Source organism: Centroberyx affinis, unplaced genomic scaffold (genome assembly GCF_046629955.1).
Source record: "Centroberyx affinis isolate AG114_WGS23_722 - 3 ecotype Tasmania unplaced genomic scaffold, CSIRO-AGI_Caff_v1 ptg000986l_1, whole genome shotgun sequence".
NCBI lineage: Eukaryota > Metazoa > Chordata > Actinopteri > Beryciformes > Berycidae > Centroberyx > Centroberyx affinis.
Genome location: NW_027279553.1, coordinates 31,302 through 50,244, shown reverse-complemented (window position 1 = coordinate 50,244; position 18,943 = coordinate 31,302). Strand labels below are relative to the sequence as shown.

The following is an 18,943-nucleotide window of genomic DNA, read 5'->3' as shown; positions in this document are numbered from 1 at the left end:
ACAAGAGACCCAACCTTCCCCGTGCACGGTTTTTGCGCGTGAGAATGACATGTGTACGTTCGTTTCTATAAGCGCGCGGGGGTTTTGCTTGCGCGTCGGGCCATTTCCACCGAGAACTGAAGACACATTCTTGTAGCGGCGGGCGGCCCGGAGGAAGCGGAGGGGGCTTTCAGATTGGTATGACGGGGTAGCTGTTTAACTTGGAGAGCTCCCCCTGTTATTTCTGTTGAACCTGCGGCGAGCTGGCGAGTGCTCTCTGAAATGAACCTGGAGGACCGCTGGGAGAGAGAGAAAAAAAAAAAAACCCAAAGCGTATATAGGGGGATGAATGGGAGAGAGACGGAGACGGAGACCTCACACAAAAAAGATTTTCGAGTGTAGCTGAAAAAAAAAAAAAAAAAACCCAAACCAAACAGAGTGGTGTAAAGAGGCCTTAGTGTCATGCTGTCATGACTGTGCCAAGGCGGTATTACCTGTGTGTCCACAACTGCCCCTCGCCAAAGAACAGACCCATTGACAAACCTCTGGAAGACACACCCTCACTGTGCATCGGGGCGTGTATTTGTGTGTGTTTACGCGTTTCCATGTGAATGTGTATGCTTGTGTGTGTGTGTGTGTGTGTGTAGCTTCATGTACAGTAAGGCCGCAGCCCAGTTTACTGAGCTATAACCAGAGATCTGGCCAGACGAGCGAGGCTGTTGTGGCTCTCTGGGGACCTCAGACAGACAGACAGACGTACACAAACTCATTCCTGGCTGGCTGGACAGGCCTCCCTCTGATTGTGGAAGCAGTCTCTGGAAGGCAGAGAGACAAAGACGGGGCCCTTCAGGGGTTCCACCGAATAATGAATCATTAAAGCTGCACTAGGCAAGAGTTGTATGTAAAAATAAACCTGTCTCATCAGCCTAGATCACAAATTAGGGGCTACAACAGAGAAGAGCATCCCATCCGGACTAATTGATGCGGTAGATTCAGCCCCATATGCCCAAATTAAGTTCTGGTGTTGGTATGTACACTGGCAGGAAATCATCTCCACACACAGGGAGTGATGAATCTAAACTTTTAGTTTAATCCAAAAGTGTCTCCTAAACCAGTGATTCTCAACCTCTTTCATTTCGAGGACCCCGAATTTAGTCCACATTTGGGCCTCGGACCCCCCATTTGATGAGATTTTTGTGTCTCTGACCCAAATCTGAGAATATTTTTATTGTTAGATATGATTTTGTCCAGAATCCCATGACTATCTGTATTGTAGGTAGAGAGATAACAGAGAAACTATGGTCAGAACAGTCATTCTTCTACATTTTCTAATTGTGTTAACTTCTTGTAAATGAAATAATGGTGAAGTTTGACAATTCATCAATTTGCCTGGGGACCCCCTGGAACCCCCTCAAGGACCCCGTGGTGGTCCCCGGACCCCACATTGAGAAACACTGTCCTAAACAACAGTAAGCGAGCGCTCCGTCCAGAGAAAGCTGGACTCAACCAAAAATTGTCTGAACCTCTTCACCACCTCCACCCCACCACTTACTGGATTTCTGGGTAACGAAGACTAGGCGATTTTTGTACGTTGGCGGCCCCAAATGGCAGCGAGAGGTAACTGCTTGAAACTTTAAGAACTTCAAATACCCAGAAATCCTGTAAGGTGTCGTCAGTAAAGCTCACACACGCTCACGTTTATCAACCAGGCTGGTCTGTGACGCTTAAGTTTGGATTTCACTCTGAAGTTTTGAATTTTTGATTTCCTGTCAGCGTCCATACCAAGACCAGAACTATATTTGGCCCAATAGGGAGAATCAACGGACGTTCTCCTCTGTTCTCGCCACTTTATGACCTTGCCTAGTGTCACTTTAAGTTGCTTGCTCAAGGGCACCGCAAGTTGCTAAGGACGAAGAGAAGGTTACTCATTTATTTTTCCCCAACCCAGGTTTTCCCAGGCGGTCTGGGGATTCTAGCCAGCGACCTTCAAAGTTCCGCTTCTCTAACGTCTCGGCTACTGCCGCGCGATGCGAGTGTTTATTTCCGTGCGCATATGTGTGTGTGTGTGTGTGTGTGTGTGTGTGTGTGTGTGTGAAACTGAGAGGGACTCAAAACAAGCCGAGCGTTGTCCAGTCGCGGGCTTCGGGCCAAAGTGGTTCCTTCACTCGCCAAGTTCTATTGTTCTTCAGCCCTCTCTACGCAGCAGGAGGATGTTGTCTGCTTCTTGATTCTCTTACCGGCCCCCCTCTCAACTCACACACACACACAGTACACACACACACACACACTATTCATGTGGGAAAGAATGGCCCAGTCTGGATTAGGCTATTCCCCTGCGTAACTCTAGACAAGGCATTCAATATCTCCAGCCCTCTCTGTCCAAACAGTGTCTTGGCACAGCCTTGAGTTGAGTGCTGGAAAATCCCAGAGCTGCTGTTGAGTTTTTTTTTTTTTTTGGTGTGACCCACTCCTTTATTTTAACGTCTCTATAAGTGCTTGCAGACCCCGAAACTTGGCGGGTCCCGAGGAAGGATCTCAAGAAACTCCCAGTTACATAAATACACATCGATTACATACACACACACACACACACACACACACACACACGCATGTGGCCGTAAGGATATGGCGGGCAAACTATCCGTACGTTCGTTCTGTCCACTTTTCTCATCAGCAGTCGAGCAGTGGCAGCTGGGAATGAGACAGCTGGGACTCCTTAGTCTGGCTCCTCTGCCTCCACACACACACACACACACACGCACATATCGGGGGGGATTGAAAAATGAGAGCCAGTCCACTAGTGCTAAGGAATCACATGAAAACATCATCTCTCATGCTCGAGCCCTGGAAAGGAAACTATCGGTGAAGTGGGAGGCTCGAGAAGAGAGAGGAGGGAAAGGAAGGCAGTTCAGTGAGTTTATAGGAAGCGATCAAGCTTTGACGGCCTTTATTTTTTTTTTCTTCTTGCGTCTCTTGTTTCCGTGACTTCTGGAAGACTAGTAGGGGGGGGCCATCAAAGCGATAAAGGGGGCCCTCACCTTGTTTGCGCCTCGCGGTCCCCGCCAGCCTCGGGAAAACCCAGAGGAAGACAAATAAACCCGAAGAGCAGAGGTCGAAGAATCAGGGGATTGGGAGTTATTTCTCCCTCTGCACCCCCCCCCCCCCCCTCACCACCACCACCACCACCACCCCCCTCAATTCCCTCCCTCTCTCTCTTTCCCCACCTCTGTTGCATCTGGAAGCCGACCAAGATCATCATCTGACAAACCCGCAAGTGGAAGCAAACCAAAACCAGTCAGATACTGTCCGACTTCTTTCTCTCCCCCCCCCCCTCCCCTTCTTCCACTTCTTCTCTTTCAACACCTCTCGGCTCCGCTTCGATCCCCCCTTTTTTTTTTCCGCTCTCACCGCGACGTTCACTTCTTCGGATGCTTCTTTCGGTCTGGCTTCACCTTGTTTGTCTGTTGCGGTGTTTTTCTGTGACGTTTTAGCTCTCCTTTCGCACCTTCCCTCCTTTTCCTTCCAATATCCTTTTCCATAGTGAGAATATCATAAAAAGATGGCCCTCTTTCTTTCTCCCTCCTTCTCTCATCTCCTGTTTCATTGCACCAGGGGTGGAAAGGGAACCAAAAAGTCCTGCTCAAGTGGAAGTGCACCTAATTTGCTGAAATTTTACTCTAGCAGAAGTGAGGCAAAAAGTTAAAACGTAGCTAATTCAAAATGCCCTCTTTTCTGTTATATCAAGTTATATCAATCAGTGATGGAGTTTAGTAAAAGGGACATTTATTAATATGAAAATGTTGAGGAATATCACTTTAACGCCTCCTCCACATACTGGATGCAGGTTTGATGCAGATGCATTCTGTGACCGGTCGGTTTCTGATGCAATGCTTATAGAGAGCCTGCAAAATTTGCTCTGTATTAGATGTGATTGAAAATGCAGTTAAGTGTAAAACCAAGTACAACAAAAACACTCAAAAAAAAGTATGAGTACACAAAACAGCTTCCCAAAGACAGTAAAAGCAGTAAATGTAGTTTGTTGCTTTTCACATTATCCATCCCCTTCTCTCCAGCCCAGCATCTCTCTCTCTCTCTCCCTCATTGCTTTTGTTTGATTCAGCCAATGGCATGCTGTGAAAGCGTGATCCTCCCCGGTAAAGCCAGTCATGGTTGACCACTTTGAATCTCCTAACTAGAGCACAGCGGAGACGCGCGGAGCAGAGCGGAGCAGCCACATCTGGCAAAGACTACATGGCTCGCACATCTGGTTTGTGTATCAGCGCCTTGCACGGCCATCAGCCACGGAGTCTGATAGCATACCTCAGCGATGTGGGATGAGACGAGCTGCAGCCACTCTGGGGAAGAGATGGTGAACGAGTCCATGTGAAGACGTCAGTTATACAAAGCAGGAAATGTCACTCATCAGCAGAAGGCCAAAAGATGAAGCGGTCGTACGCTTTATTGAGGCTTAGGACGCTCGCCGACATGGCTTGAAGGGGAAATGAATCTAAGAACAAATTACTTGGTTCTTAGAATTTTTTGCCGTTTTTGCCAAATCAGAGCATATCATTAACATGCATGTAAAATCTGTTGCAGCAATTTCCACTGGAGCGAAAAGCTGACACCCTAACACTAACCCACAAACCTAACCCTAACCCTAGTGGCTGCTTTACACTTCAAAAGACAGCCTCACATATGTTCTGAAGGGAGAAGGTCAAGTAAATCCTGGGCTTTGACTGAAACCGAGACATCACATGATTTAGTAACCAGAAAAAAAAAAACACAGCATCTAATGGAAACCAGATCAATTCCCTCAGCTTTGTTAGAGAGGTTTGTCAATAGAATTAAATGCTGAAACATTCCAGTGGGTTTTTTTTTTCTTTTTAGGTAATAAATCACAATTTCACAGTAATATGTCATCCAAAGCAGAAAGCAACAGTTAATAACTGTCGTTTATTCCTCATAGTCTGGGGCCAGTTGAATATCCATGTAATGTAATGACGCCATCTTGTGTCAAATCTGTATTCTACACTCAAAGGAGAATTACTAGTACTGTACTATGGGTTTTTCATGTCAAGACTGGAATACGCCTTATAATGTCTAGAAATGACCTAGAACCTGCACTCTAATTTAAAGGGTAACACTACTCCATTGAAGAAATCCTATATGTTAATCTCAGTCTTAAACCTGGAGTTGGTAAACAGTGATACATAGAATAAAAAACTGGTGTACACCTATTTTACTTTTTCACACGTCTTGTTAAAACTACACATACACATGCCATCAGTGATGCTTCAATAATACTTGGATTTCAAGCTCATTCATTATTCAAATGTCATTCCACTGAACACAGGGCTGATCCACTCTGTAGGAGATAGCAGATGTCTTTCTGATTCAAAGTTCTCAAGGGCTTTTTAAGGACTGTGTGAAAAAAATGTAATATTTCACTTGATTAAAACAAAAAAAATCACACAACACACAAAATGAAAGCACGACAATTACTTATTTTCAATCGTTTGTATTTCAGGCAAAATAATTCCAATAATCACATAAGCCAAGAACATTATAAAAATGTTATGCTTTTCTTTTTTAAGATTCGGCAATATAATCAAGACTTTTCCAAAATAGTTTTGTTTTTATCTCTACATAAACTTAATAAAAAACATCACCCTTCTAAACCCACTCAAACATATAACCACGTCACCGTTACCCCAGTCTTTACCACATTCACAACCTACTGTTGATCTCAAATGAATCACAATGTACCATGTAGCATATATTTTGTCCTGCAAGAAACAGTGGCACAGCATGATTTGAATGCACCATGCAGTCTTGTCTAGACAAACAACAAGGGCAGTGACAACTTTTGATTTTCTCATTGGTGGAATTCCTTTCACATTTCAACGACAAACACATCTTTTTCATTTGGTATCAAAGAAATGTAATCGGATCTGGGTAAAACAGCAAAATAAATAATTCAGCTTCTTCTCTCACATTCCCCTACATTATTTGGATAAACTCAATTACTTGAGGCCATACATTTGGCACTGCGCAATGGAATCAAATTCAGGTTTTACCTGTTTACCTGGATTTTCAACCAATTACAGAAACCCAGCTGGAAACCACTGCAGCATAGGCCATTTGGGTATTCTCAAAAAGATTCTGTTGGAAGTTAAAGCCTCAAGAGGGCTTTTATTTTTACTGTCATTAGTAATGTCAACAGAAGCGGCTAAAGACTGGCCTTATAGTGGGTTCAGTGCTGATCTCTAGTAGAAGGGACAATGACCAGCAGGCAGAAAGTAAAGGCTGTTTTTGGCTCAAATCAAGTCAACTTTATTGTACCACAAAAGAGACAAAAATAGAGCCAAGCCTAAGATTGCTACCATACAGAAACCAGCACTCAAAAACGAAAAGCCTTAACCCATTCTCTAAAGAGCAGATCTGGGTCAAATAAGAATGTGATACTTCATCCCCATAGGGATTCATAGGGACACTTGCCGACACAGGGTTTGAACCTGGGTTGTCTGGCTGAAGAACGGTCTCTTTAAGTACATAGTGGCAGGTAGGCAAGTACTACTGCCCTGTGTGGCCAAGCGCACCCATCTGGTGCTCCAAGCAGGTTCAACGAACACTACCAATTCTTTGCTAATAAACTGACCCAGGTCTGCTGAGGCTGTTTCACAAGGCTCACTAGCTGTACTCAGGTCTAAATGAAATGAAGAAAATGACGCTGTACAAGGCACAGTTGTACAAGATCAAGTAGGACTTTCATAAAAGTAAGGCCGATGTGTTGAAATGCTCAAGCTGCCAACATGGCACGCCTGCCAAAGGTTTGATTATTTTTTTACCAACTGGAGAATACAATAAGAGGATATGCCACCATATTCAGGAGGACAAAGTCATGTCATAAAGATACCACGCCTATACCTTTCTTAAGATTCGTTGCACCATCCCATTTGAGTGCAACTTTAAACCGGGGCTCTTTCACCAATTTTTAAGACCCTGTAGTGAGATGACATACAAAACAGATTTGTCTAAGCATACGTCATAGATTGAGCGCAATCTTTTTGGTGATGGACAGTAAGTATTCCTTCGTGAAGAATAGTACCGTGAGGCTCAGCACCGTTTTGAAACATGTTCATTTTTTGATATCAGGACCCAGAAAGGGAAAGCAGGAAGCAGGCAGGGACAGAAACGGTAATGATAACACAAGAGAAGCACACAGCACACAGTAAGGAAAGGGAAGATACCGGACATTGGGTAAAGCAGTGGTCCATTACATTTTGAATACATAAAAAAACCCAAAAACAGGAACGCTTGATGCATCTTATTTTGCCAATTTACTGTCAATTCAATCTATTTAAACCGTTTATATAGTCATTTGAGAGTTAAGGGAATACTGGGTCAGCTTAGCCGTAGGTCACCAGCATTATCTCAAATATGATAAAATGAGAACTTGTAGCAGCTCTAAAGCTAAATGACAAGCAAATTTAAATGGTATGTGTGGCGAAGTCTGACAGTTTGTGTTGGAGATTGCTAAAATATCCATGAAATATAAAAGTGAACTAGCAGGGACTACCTTTCCTGTTCCCATCATAAGTGAAGGTAATGGGCGATGGGAGACTGTGTACATCTAAAAATCAATGCACAGTGGATGAATATGTGGTTGTTCACCTGAAATAGTTCCAAAAAATACACCTGGCAACACTGTCCCATTGGCCAGTGTTGAAGGTGACCAACGGGACAATCTACCAAAAACATGGTGTATTCCTTTAAGGTTCTCTCATTCATCAAAGAACAGTTGCTTCAAATTATGCTTTGAATTGACTGAATTGAAAGTGATGTGACGCCTATCCTGTTGCAAGCAATGTAACGCATCTCACATAGCTCAAATATTTTGAAAACATATTCAAATATAGTTTTGCCCAAGTCCGGAGGATTGCAGGAGAACGAAGGGAGCTAAGACAGGGCAGATGGCGTTAATTTTTTCCAAGAGGTGTGTGTGTGTGGGGGAGGGGAGGGGGGGGGGGGGGGGGGTTCTTAGGCAGTCTTCTTACAGACATGGATGAAGTAGCATGGGGCTTGGGTCTGGCCTGGGGTGTACGTCTTGAAATCTCCATAGACGCTGTGCTCCATTTTGCCAGAGAAGGCCTCGCTCAGCAGAGATTTGAAGCTCTCCAGACGGTGAGGGTAGTAGGACAGACGGAATTTACTGTGGAAAACACACACACACACACACACACACAAATCAGGAATCCTCTCAACTCAATAAAGATAACATTTATTGTGCTTAATGTGTCTGGTGGTGCAACCCGTCCACTTTTACTGCCAAGGCAGACTCTGTTATCAGGCGATAACAGAGCAGGGCTGGTCCTGTTGATCAACAACCCTGCTAATCCATTAATGACTATCTACTAAATTTAATATGTTAAGGAAATGCTCCAGATTTTTTTTCTGTTAGAGGTAAAAACGGTAACACTTTACAATAAGGGTACACTAAGTTAACGGTTAGTTAATGCACAATAAGGGTTAGTTAATGCTTAATAAACATTAACTAACCCTTAATTAACAGTTAACTAATGTGTAATTTACTAATGGTGTTCATGTTAACTAAGGTATTAATTTATACATTATTTAATAGTTTATAAAGATGACTATTAAATAATGTATAAATTAATACCTTAGTTAACATGAACACCATTAGTAAATGATTACCAGACACATTAGTTAACTGTTAATTAAGGGGTACATTCATTAAGGGTTAACTAACCCTTAATGAATATACCCTTATAGTAAAGTGTTACCATAAAAACATTTGTTGAGAGAACTGTCAAGACATGTGGCTATAAATACTATGTTTAGTAGTTAGTCACAAGGGCTGATTTTTATCAGTTTTCACAAAAACACTAGTGTAAATATAGGTTGCCATGATCACATGTTCAAAAAACATTTTGCACTTAGGAGCCAGGTAGACTCAAAAAATCATGGCATTTCATACAAAATCAAACACATGGACGCAGAGCTACTTTTCTCATCATTCCTCCCTGAAAGCACACTGGAGAATAATTTTTATAATTGATTTTTACTTTTTACTGTAAGTGCAAATTTTTTTTTTTAACATGTGATCATGCAAACCTATATTTACACTAGTGTGTTATTAAGAAAAAGTATGAGGCAGTGCTGTGGCATTCCAACGGTTTGTGCTCAGCTTAGCTATTACTTTAAGTGCTGCAAAGGAAATCTTTTATTTCCACCGCGACTATTAATGGGTTAACCACCTGCAAATATATTAAGGTCATTTTGGGTAATGGGAGAGTATAAATCGTACTTTTTGCCCCTTTAAAGTGCAGTCAGTACTTTCACAGAACACAAATACTGTTGTAAGAGTGTTGTCCTACCTGACTTCAGGAAGATTTTGGACATCGGCCTGTGGCACCTGGATGGTGTAGTCCAGAGTGATCATGTGAGGCTTATTGTTGACCCACAGCACCGAAGTAGAGATGTCCTGAGTGAGATCACTCTGTAACACAACACAGACACAAGCACACAGTTATGCAACTTAACAGTCAAAGGGTATTAGATAGCACCACCTTCCATTTTCTCTTCAGTAATGACCAATATAAGCAGAACTAAAGCCTGATCATAAGCAACTGTGGAAAAACCAGGAAGATGGTCTTGCCACTCTGGAGTATAGAGTTGGACACTGAGCGCAGACTCTGGGATTACGGTGGTATCTGAAGTGGAATTTACTAAAGAACTCAACTGTTGACTCAGTCTTTATTCCTAGGCCTTCCATCTGGATAGCTCCTACTTTCACTAGATTAACGAATATGGAACTGATTTTGAGGAAAAGTACGCAAATCAAATACGGTTCAATGCTGTTTTGCACATGCTGTTACGTCTCTATCCATATTTTATGTCTTTCAGATTCTGCCAATGAGCTGTATTGTAAATTACAGAAATTGCTGTTTATCTAAACTTCTGATGTCTCAACCAATAGAACAGGTCTGCTGAAAAGGTAAATAACAGAAAAATGTGGGTACATAAAATAACAACAGAAATTATAGTTCATTTTTAGATTTTCATTGTTGATACAGTATTCCATGCATTTTAACTGCAAAGTAGATACTACAGACAATTACAAGTTGCATAAACTTTCCTTATTTTTTCCTTAAGTGTAGGCCTGAATTCCATTTTCCAAAATGACCTCCTTTCCCTGTACTTCTGACCAAAGATTATGTTATGCTCTATATTTGCCACAATAGTCTTAAAAATCTGAAAATCTTCATGCACATTTTCCTTCTGTTTCTCCTGTGCCAATTTCATTGAAAATCACACAATATCCGGCAGGCTTTGAACAGAGATTTAGGTCTAAACTCAGCTGCTGGTAGAGCTGGCGGAAATAATCCATCCATAAACAATACTGTCTGGCCAACTCCCCCTCACAAAGCAATGAATAGCCAGATAATGTAGAAAGTAGCCTATAACTAAAACCATGCTTTTTATGTGCATTTGTAGTTGATATTTTTGTTTTTCTTTTGCTTTTAGAATATCAGAAAATAAAACTGCCACTTTGAATGGCTGTCTCTTAATCACCTGACCTTACAAACAATGCATACAATTTTTCTTCAGGAACCATTCTAAAATAAACCTGTTCATTCCACTGGGTGTTTTCTATATAACATGCTTTATTATTTAATGACAACAAATGGTAATGATTAAGGGCGAACATCTTTTTCTTCAAAGATTATGTATATGGCAATACGGCACCACTAGACTGTATACAGGGGAAAGGAAATGACAGGCAATGTGGGGGAGAGAGTGGATAACCTGCAAGGAGCAACATCCTTCTTTGCAACCAAAGCAACAGGGTTTATGGGAAATTTGTCTTTATTTTAAGAAACACCAAAAGCTACACAGAGCACCTTTAGAGTTAGAGGGGAGCGCCCACAAGTTTAGACAGAGAGCAACCGCTTTGGAAAAAGTGCTGCAGCCGGTTTCTTATTAGGCAGAGAGCACTTTCTGAAGTTGAGAAAATATTTTTTTTAATGGAGACCACATGACCTGGACTGACCAGTGACAGGGAATGTTGCCATTTGAGGCAGCATTGATTCTACAAAAAGCTGAAAAGCGTGAACATGCTAGGGCTTGGTATCGTCTGAAATTTTTTGGTACTGCTTTTTTCCATACTTTTTACATTGTCATGAATTTGCAGTAAGGGAGAAAACCTCAAAGGTATCTCAAAGTCTCTAAGCAGTTGTTTTCACCGGAAGATGTATTTTATTATTAGCCAGTGTGTAGATGTCAGATCTTGTGGAAGGCAGTGAATAATGTGCATCATGTTTCAAAAGTCAGTATGTTTCAGTACTCGGTAGTACCCACCTGATTCGGTCGATGCCAAAAAAAGTACCAACCTTCGCTACCTAGCCCTAGAACAGCTTTATACACATGATGAACTAGAAAGATAAAGATGTGGACAAAAGTATGGATGTATATGGAAGGATAAGTTACAAAATGATCATCTAAGCATCACATCAAACTGTGATTAACTCTGTGGCGAACTGTTCCTGACTCCATTAAGTTCAGTACCTTGTAGTAGATGTTCTTGCCTTGCGGCGCCCGGCCAGTCTCCAGGATATAGTCGTAGTTGCGATGGTCAATGATGAGGATCCCCCCTGGTCTGACCATACTGGCAATGTTCTGAAGGGCCAACTTCTGGTCACTCTGGTCCCCTGGGAGCAAAACGCCATCACCCACATTGTCAAGCACACATCAACAAACTTAACTTCAATCAAACAGCTCATCTTTCTAATAAGATTCTATAGTGGCAGTTTGAGGTGAGTGTGTGAGGTAGAATATGAACGTAAGCAATATTCTAGGAAGAGCTTGAATGAATATGCAAACATAGATATCTTTCGTTCTTATTGTGAAATGAAGAGCAATTGGGACTTTTAAAACTCAAGGACAAATTAATCTATAATCCAGAGACCAGCATTGAATCTACCTATCAAATTTAAAAAACAACACAAAAGAATTGATCCCTCTCACACCTTTGAAGTCTGGTAAGTGGGCAAATGAGTTGCCAAGGCAGATGACTGCATCGAAGCCGTCCCCTGGTTTCTGAACATCTTCTGCTAACGTCAGCCAGTTGGCCTCTTCGATCACTGTGGACAAAAAAGAAAAGGAGGGCCAAAGAAAAAGGCAGAAAGAAGAAAACACAAGGTTGTCACCTTAGGAACACTAAGCAAGAATTTGACTTTGCATACCAATAAAGTTAAACCAACAAAAACAACGATATCTGTAACTCTGAAGTGTTATGGACATTCAAACATGACACTGCAAGCTTAATGAACATACCCCACTGGTCAAAGGCAGCTTCTTTTCTCCTCTCCCACCTTGCCTTCAGTGCGTACTTGAGCATTTTGTCACTGGCGTCCACGCTCACCATATTGAATCCCTCTTCAACCAACATAATGGAGTCAATTCTGCAAAACAAAATCAATTCTGTATCAAAAAAATTGCATAAACTAATACATTCATCTAACATTGCACTGGCAAGCAGATTTCTAGTACAGCTAAGAGACACTGAGGTTTCTCAAATGTCTACCATGATGACTTAACCTGCTGTTGGTTTTATTGATTCTGTCTTGTGTGCTGCACAACTGTTAGCATTGACTCTGTAAGGGAAAATGACTTCAATCTTGGTGACATTGATACCTTCAACTATAAGCTGCTTTCTTTAAGTTTCTCAATGAAGAAATGAATTCCTGCACCAAGAGTATATATATAATTATCTTCTTATAGAGATGAAATAGTTTCAGTATGTAACCTCCCCTTAAAAAAGAGATAGGGCCTAGAAGAGATAGCCAGCTGTCATACATGACTAGAAAACAGTTGGGCTGAATTCAAATAAGAGCGTGTTCACAAGAAGCATGTTTGGAGCAGTTTTGTGAACTCTGGAGTATTTACTCTTTTAGATTGCTTAATTTGGGCAGATGCCCAACAGTGCCATTCAAACTCGGATGGGACTAAATATCCACACCGAGATGCCTGAAAATGTTTATCTGTCCTCTTCCAATAGAGCTGCAATGCAATTTGTTAAGAGTGAGAACGTAATCCAAACCAACTACAGGAAACAACCCAAAGGTTTATGAATAGAAGGAGATGGATGTTGACATCTGATAGCCAGTGGTTACTCATGCTTGGAAAGCATAACCAAATTAACCTACGACAAACCAAGCCGAATAACCCCCATGTTAAAACTAAGTGGAATATTGCTTTAATGGTATCAACTCATACTCAGCTGAAGTTACAGGGACTGGAATCAGATTTGTTCTGACTCCCCTCGCCGCTAAAATGTCTAACTTTGCAGGGCAGGTTACCAAAACTCCAAAACTGTCCAATAAACAAGCTACTTGTGAGTCATGTGACTTTTGTGTACATGCCCTGGTTCACTTGTAATTGTGCAGTGTGAACCTAAACAAACCAAATACAAAACGCAACAAAGCAACGATGGTTAAGACCAAAGAAAATGAACTGTAAGTCTGAGCGTACCCTATGTCTGAATCCAAGAGCTGTAGGTTCTTAAGTTCTTGCATAAGATGACATTGAATCTGATGAGAGAGCTGGAAGGACTGGCATCGGAGGCACATTTAGAAACCCAAAAATAGTGGGGCCATTTGTGACCTCATTCCACACTAATGGGGTCAAACCTAAAGGTGTACTAGCTTACTCTACACACCCAGGACATTCTACATCCACCCATGCATTGCTCCTTGAGATAGGAGGCTTTACAACTCATATCTCAAGGAGCAATGCAAGAGGGGCATTATAGTAAACTAGCTCTGAAATTGACAGCTAATGGTTATTAGACAATCTGAAGTGTCTATAATGAATGCACTTGGCCATGGTGTCTTGTGTTTGCTTGGTTTCTTTTACAGTGGCTCCAGACAAATTGGGGAATTTGGGAAACGCTTTACCAGCCCATGCTGAAAAAGGTTCAACTTAAGGCACATGAAATGCTCATGAAAAAACGAATATCCTTCCCTTGTTCTTGCCTGTTGCATTCCATGTGGGATATAGAACAATGCATTTAATTGTAACTACTAAACGGCAGCGCATTTTCATTTTCATTTAAGTCTTCAAAAGAAAGTGTGATCTTTTTGTACAAAGTCAGAGAATATAAACCCCTAAGCTGCTCAGACATTGCAATAGCACAAGATTAGTGACTTGGAAGAAATTACATTTCTCAGAAAATAAATTATTTCCAAAAATAGAGAATTAGTTAAAAGTGAAGTTAAGTGTAAAATGTTATTGTATGTAGGCTATTAAATGCATACTTGTCCCGCCGACAAAATAAGGACCTACTGAGATGACCCAAAGGCTAGGCTGATAGGTAAAAACATGTTGATCTGCCTGTCTGAGTTCAGCCCCTGGCCTTGCTGATGGCAGAGAGTGCAGATACACTATCTATGGAGGTAAACAGACTGCAGAGAACCAGTCAGAACTCCCTGCTGCTAACCACTACCAGCTTGTGACCCAATTAACCCTATAACCACCACTTCACATAAGTGACATTCAGTGGCTAGAATCCCAGTTTTACAAGCAGTAATCATACATCTCATACTCATTTGCCCCAGAATATGCTTTATGTGTGGGCAATTGGTTTGAATGCAAAAAGTAGAAAGGGTACTGTATATTAACCTGCACTACGACCACTACGACTACGAACACTTGCCTTTGAAAGCTATCTTTTAGACTATATGAGCCTTTTTCCACCACAAATTACATACAGCAATATGACTGTTGAAGCACTGCAGCATTGGTGACCAGTAACCTGAAATGTATAGTGGCAGAGAAAACTTCCAAGCAATCCAAACTTCAAAATGTATAGCACCTGTTCATACACCTCTAGGCAATGATGTGGCCCTGCATCAAGCTTGAGCAAAGAAGGCATTGAGAAGCAACAGAAGTGATTTTAACTTGTTACTACTTAGTAATGACATGAAAAACATTATTTTAACATGTCTTAATATGTCACTCATAGTACTGTCCCCAGCAGTGACCTCCTGACTGCACTGGAGGCAGGAACTGGGCCTGGCACAGTGAAATGATGCAACTCTGCAGTTTCATTCATCTTACTGTTTGACCTAATCTGGATTTTGCCCAGTGAGTTAAATAGGGTTAGTGGGTTGAAATCCCATAATCAAACTAACCAGATTATCTACAAAGACATTTACTTTATTTAATAAAGAACAATGAACATTATTTTTCATTTAATACCATATGGAACTGTCTAACTGTATTGGGCTGAGTGAACTGAACTAACGTTAATTAGGCTAATGCAGGTTTCCAATGCAATTACAAGACAGTGTCTTCTATGGCCCTATCAAACACAAGACAGCAAAATAAGCAAGCAATGAGAAATAGGCCTACTACAGATGCATGGCGACATTCGGATCTTGCTAAATGAGCCCCATAGACTCGATACGTTCGTGTGGAAAGAATGCCACACCAAACTCCATTCAAAAATCTGGTCATTAAATATGGCACTGCTGATCGTCAAATTTCACACCTCGTACAACAAGACGTAAGACCTTAACGAATCGTTGGGGAGCACTCTTCAATTCGGCATACACCAAATAAACTAAGCAGCACATATTTGAATAAAATTACAACTTTTACAATAGGTTCGCCTGTTATCGCAGTCTTCTTCCACCAAAATAACGTTAAACTGTGTAGGACGTTAGCGAGCGGTGTGAACCAATGCTAAAAAATGTGATTATATTTAATAAAAAAGCCTGCTTGGTGGATTAAATGTAAGCCGAATTGAAGGTTGGATTCTAAACATTCACAAACAAGTTTTACGTAATGTTATACGCTGTGGGCTAAGCTTACCGATAAACAAGAACCATTAAATTGGCTTATTTTGACTGGAGTTCGGTCAGACATTCACTATAGATGCCAGAGCGGAGCTACGTCTCCGGAATGTGTCAGGAGAATTGCTGAGTCGGCCATAGACACAGCGTGACATTACCCTGTTCCGCAGGCTACATCCAGTATTTTCTGCACCCCCTGCTTTTTCAGCAAAGACACCACCCAGCTTTTGTATTCCTGCGTCCTACTCTGTGTGTCTCCGATGTACAGCTGCCAGACTTTCGCTGCTTTGCCGTCGGCATACTGATCAGGAAGACCCACGGCGGCCACACCGAGAGAGCGAGTCCTGAAAACACCGTCGGCCGACATGCTGCTTGTATCTGCGAGAGTGGTTTCTCTCAGTTTTTGACAGCAAAGGAATGCGGTATCCAACAACTTCACTGCTTTGAATGTGTATGAATATGAACTATTAGTCTAGCGGCTCTGTCTCCACATGCCTCAAGACTCGGTTGTTATTATTTTATAGACAAACGCAGCGGGGGGACAAACTTTAACCCAATGACACTCTCCTATAGTCTGACGCCTACTTTCTGATTGGAGGAAGTGAGGAGAGACGCCCCCACTTCCGTGTATACGTCAACTGACGTCCCTGACGCTGCTGCAACGTGTTGCAGAGGCCTCGCCCCCTCAAATATTTCATCATTTCTGTGTAAGGAACCTTTAAATGCAAGAACTCAGCATTTCGTTTACAGCAATACTGGTTATGTGAAATACATGAATGAGTCAAATGACCCATTTCACCAAGTAATAATAATACATATATCTAAAAAATGTGTCCATATGTTTATTGATTTTTTTCAATAATAACAAAAAACAATGCACAGCACAACAACGCATTGCACATCTGGAGGCAAGGTAAAAAAGGAAAAAACAATACACATAGCACATCCATACACCTACACTGAGCACACACACACACACACACACACACACACACACACACACACAACATCAAGCATAGTCCTCGAAAGGCACAGTCAGAGTGATACGCACAAGGAATGCAAAAAAAACCCAAATACACAAAGACAACCAAAAAACATAAAACAAAAGTTTCTCTTATTCTATACAGTGTCTCTTATTCTATACGGGTAACCATTGGTCAAAATGCATAAACAAACAATCACCTTGCAGCCCCCCCCCCCCCTATCTAAAATACTATTAATAATTATTAGGGTAATTCTTAGCAACTTATTCAATAATTACAATAGTAGGATAATAATGCAAAGAAGATGAAGAAACTTTATTGATGTAGTAGCACTTATCTGAAAGCAGAGTTTATAAAGTGCTGTATGGGAAGGCATGAAAAACAATAAGAAGAGTGATACAAGAGATACAAGAAAATAGGTTAGAAAAAACAATAAATGCGTAAAACAAAATTGGACAAAAAGAAAAGACACAACACAAGATTAAATGTGGCCAAAATCCAAAACAAATAAACATCATGACGTGGTAAGTTGCCATGCATGTACATGCCACGTCTTGTGGTAATGAGCTTGGCTTGGAGTGTTTTCACCCACATACCAAAGCATAGCACAGCTTCACACTCAGGACTGTGTTGCTGTCTCCTCCCAACGAGTGAACTCCTCTTGTTGTGATTGGCTGACGAAGTTCAACAGGGACCCGCCATTTGCTGGAGAAAGCGAGACTCAACCGGTGCCATCCAGGTTAGGGTTGTACCACCCTGTCTACACTTCTGCCTCACAGTTTTCTTTCTCTCTCTCTCTGTCTGTCTGTCTCTCTCTCTCTCTCTCTCTCTCTCTCACAAACACAAACTGGCTCTCGTGGACGCTTACACCGGCTTAGAAGTTAGTGCGTCTTTGAGAAAAAATAGTTCCAAATAGAACACAACTATTGACAGAAAGCTTGATTTTTTACATTTTTTTCAAGATAACATACTTTCTGGTTATACTGGCTAGCAAAATTATGGTTTCTACTAATAGGGAACATGTTATTTGGGCCCAGGGTTCAAAATACCACACAATTCCTTTAAGTTGGGCTAAAATATTAAAACAGCACACCCAGCAAACAAACAGGTGTGTACAGTATATCTAAGGTGTGGCCCACTTACATTAAGTGAATCCATCCAAGTCTAAACCTGTTTGGCAATCACAGGTATATTAGGAAAGCCCAAGGAAAACACATCAATAGATGTATACTAAAACAGAGTTTACATAAGAATTCACAAGTTTTTAGGAGTACAAATAAAGGTACAAACACTATTAAGTATGTTAAAGAAAACCTACAAAGATGGTAGATGTCATGATTATAGAAGTAATGCAGTTGAAAACAAAGATAATCCCAAAGTAGTACACTAAAACATTCAAAATCACAACTGATTACAAAAAGAAACTTGCCTAAAATATATATATATATACTCGTTTTCTATGAAGAAATGACAAGCATGGAAAATGTAGCATATTACATTATGTCATTTAGCAGACGCTTTTATCCAAAGCGACTTATAAGTGCATTTTGTCAACAATAGTGAAACCAACTGTGCATCACAGTCTTCATCAGCTAAGCCTTTTAATAGCAGCAGAGAGGGATGCTGGGGTGGCTGTATTTTCAGGTATGATCCAGGTCTCAGTGAGGGCCAGAAAGTGGAGGGATTGAGATAAAGCATGGGCTGACACGGTCTCAGTTTTCTTAACTGCCGACTGGCAGTTCCAGAGTCCTCCAGCGATAGTAAGAGAAGGACTACTGGTGCAAATTGGGTAAATAAGATTACATGGGTTCCTACTAGGGGTGTAACAGTACACAGAAGTCATGGTTCGGTTCACACCACGGTTTGGACATCATGGTTCGCTACGAGTTCGGTACAATGGGGAAAAAAGCAACAAAAAACCCCAAATTCTTAGGGGTCCACATGCCCCAAGACTTATCATGGTCCCTCCACATCTCCTCTCTCATCAAAAACGCTCACCAACGCCTCCACTTCCTGAGGAGGCTGAGGAAGCTAAAGCTGCAACCTGACTAACTTTTATAGATGCACAGTGGAGAGCATACTGACCAGCTGCGTTACAGTCTG

The 18,943-nt window shown here is 41.5% G+C and overlaps 1 protein-coding gene across 2 annotated transcripts; it reads right to left on the bottom strand.

Moving 5' to 3' along the window:
* Positions 1-5,490: 5,490 nt before the first annotated feature.
* Positions 5,491-16,371, bottom strand: gnmt (glycine N-methyltransferase). Of its 2 annotated transcripts, none has more exons than XM_071522426.1 (6): positions 16,016-16,371; positions 12,337-12,464; positions 12,030-12,143; positions 11,569-11,711; positions 9,378-9,499; positions 5,491-8,191 (listed from the first exon to the last, which is right to left on the bottom strand). In XM_071522426.1, the coding sequence occupies exons 1-6, from the start codon at positions 16,222-16,224 to the stop codon at positions 8,020-8,022; spliced, it is 888 nt and encodes a 295-aa protein (XP_071378527.1). In that variant the 5' UTR covers positions 16,225-16,371; the 3' UTR covers positions 5,491-8,019. The 2 variants fall into 2 exon arrangements, with proteins under 2 accessions (XP_071378527.1, XP_071378529.1); XM_071522428.1 differs by having other exon boundaries at positions 11,569-11,654.
* Positions 16,372-18,943: the final 2,572 nt, after the last annotated feature.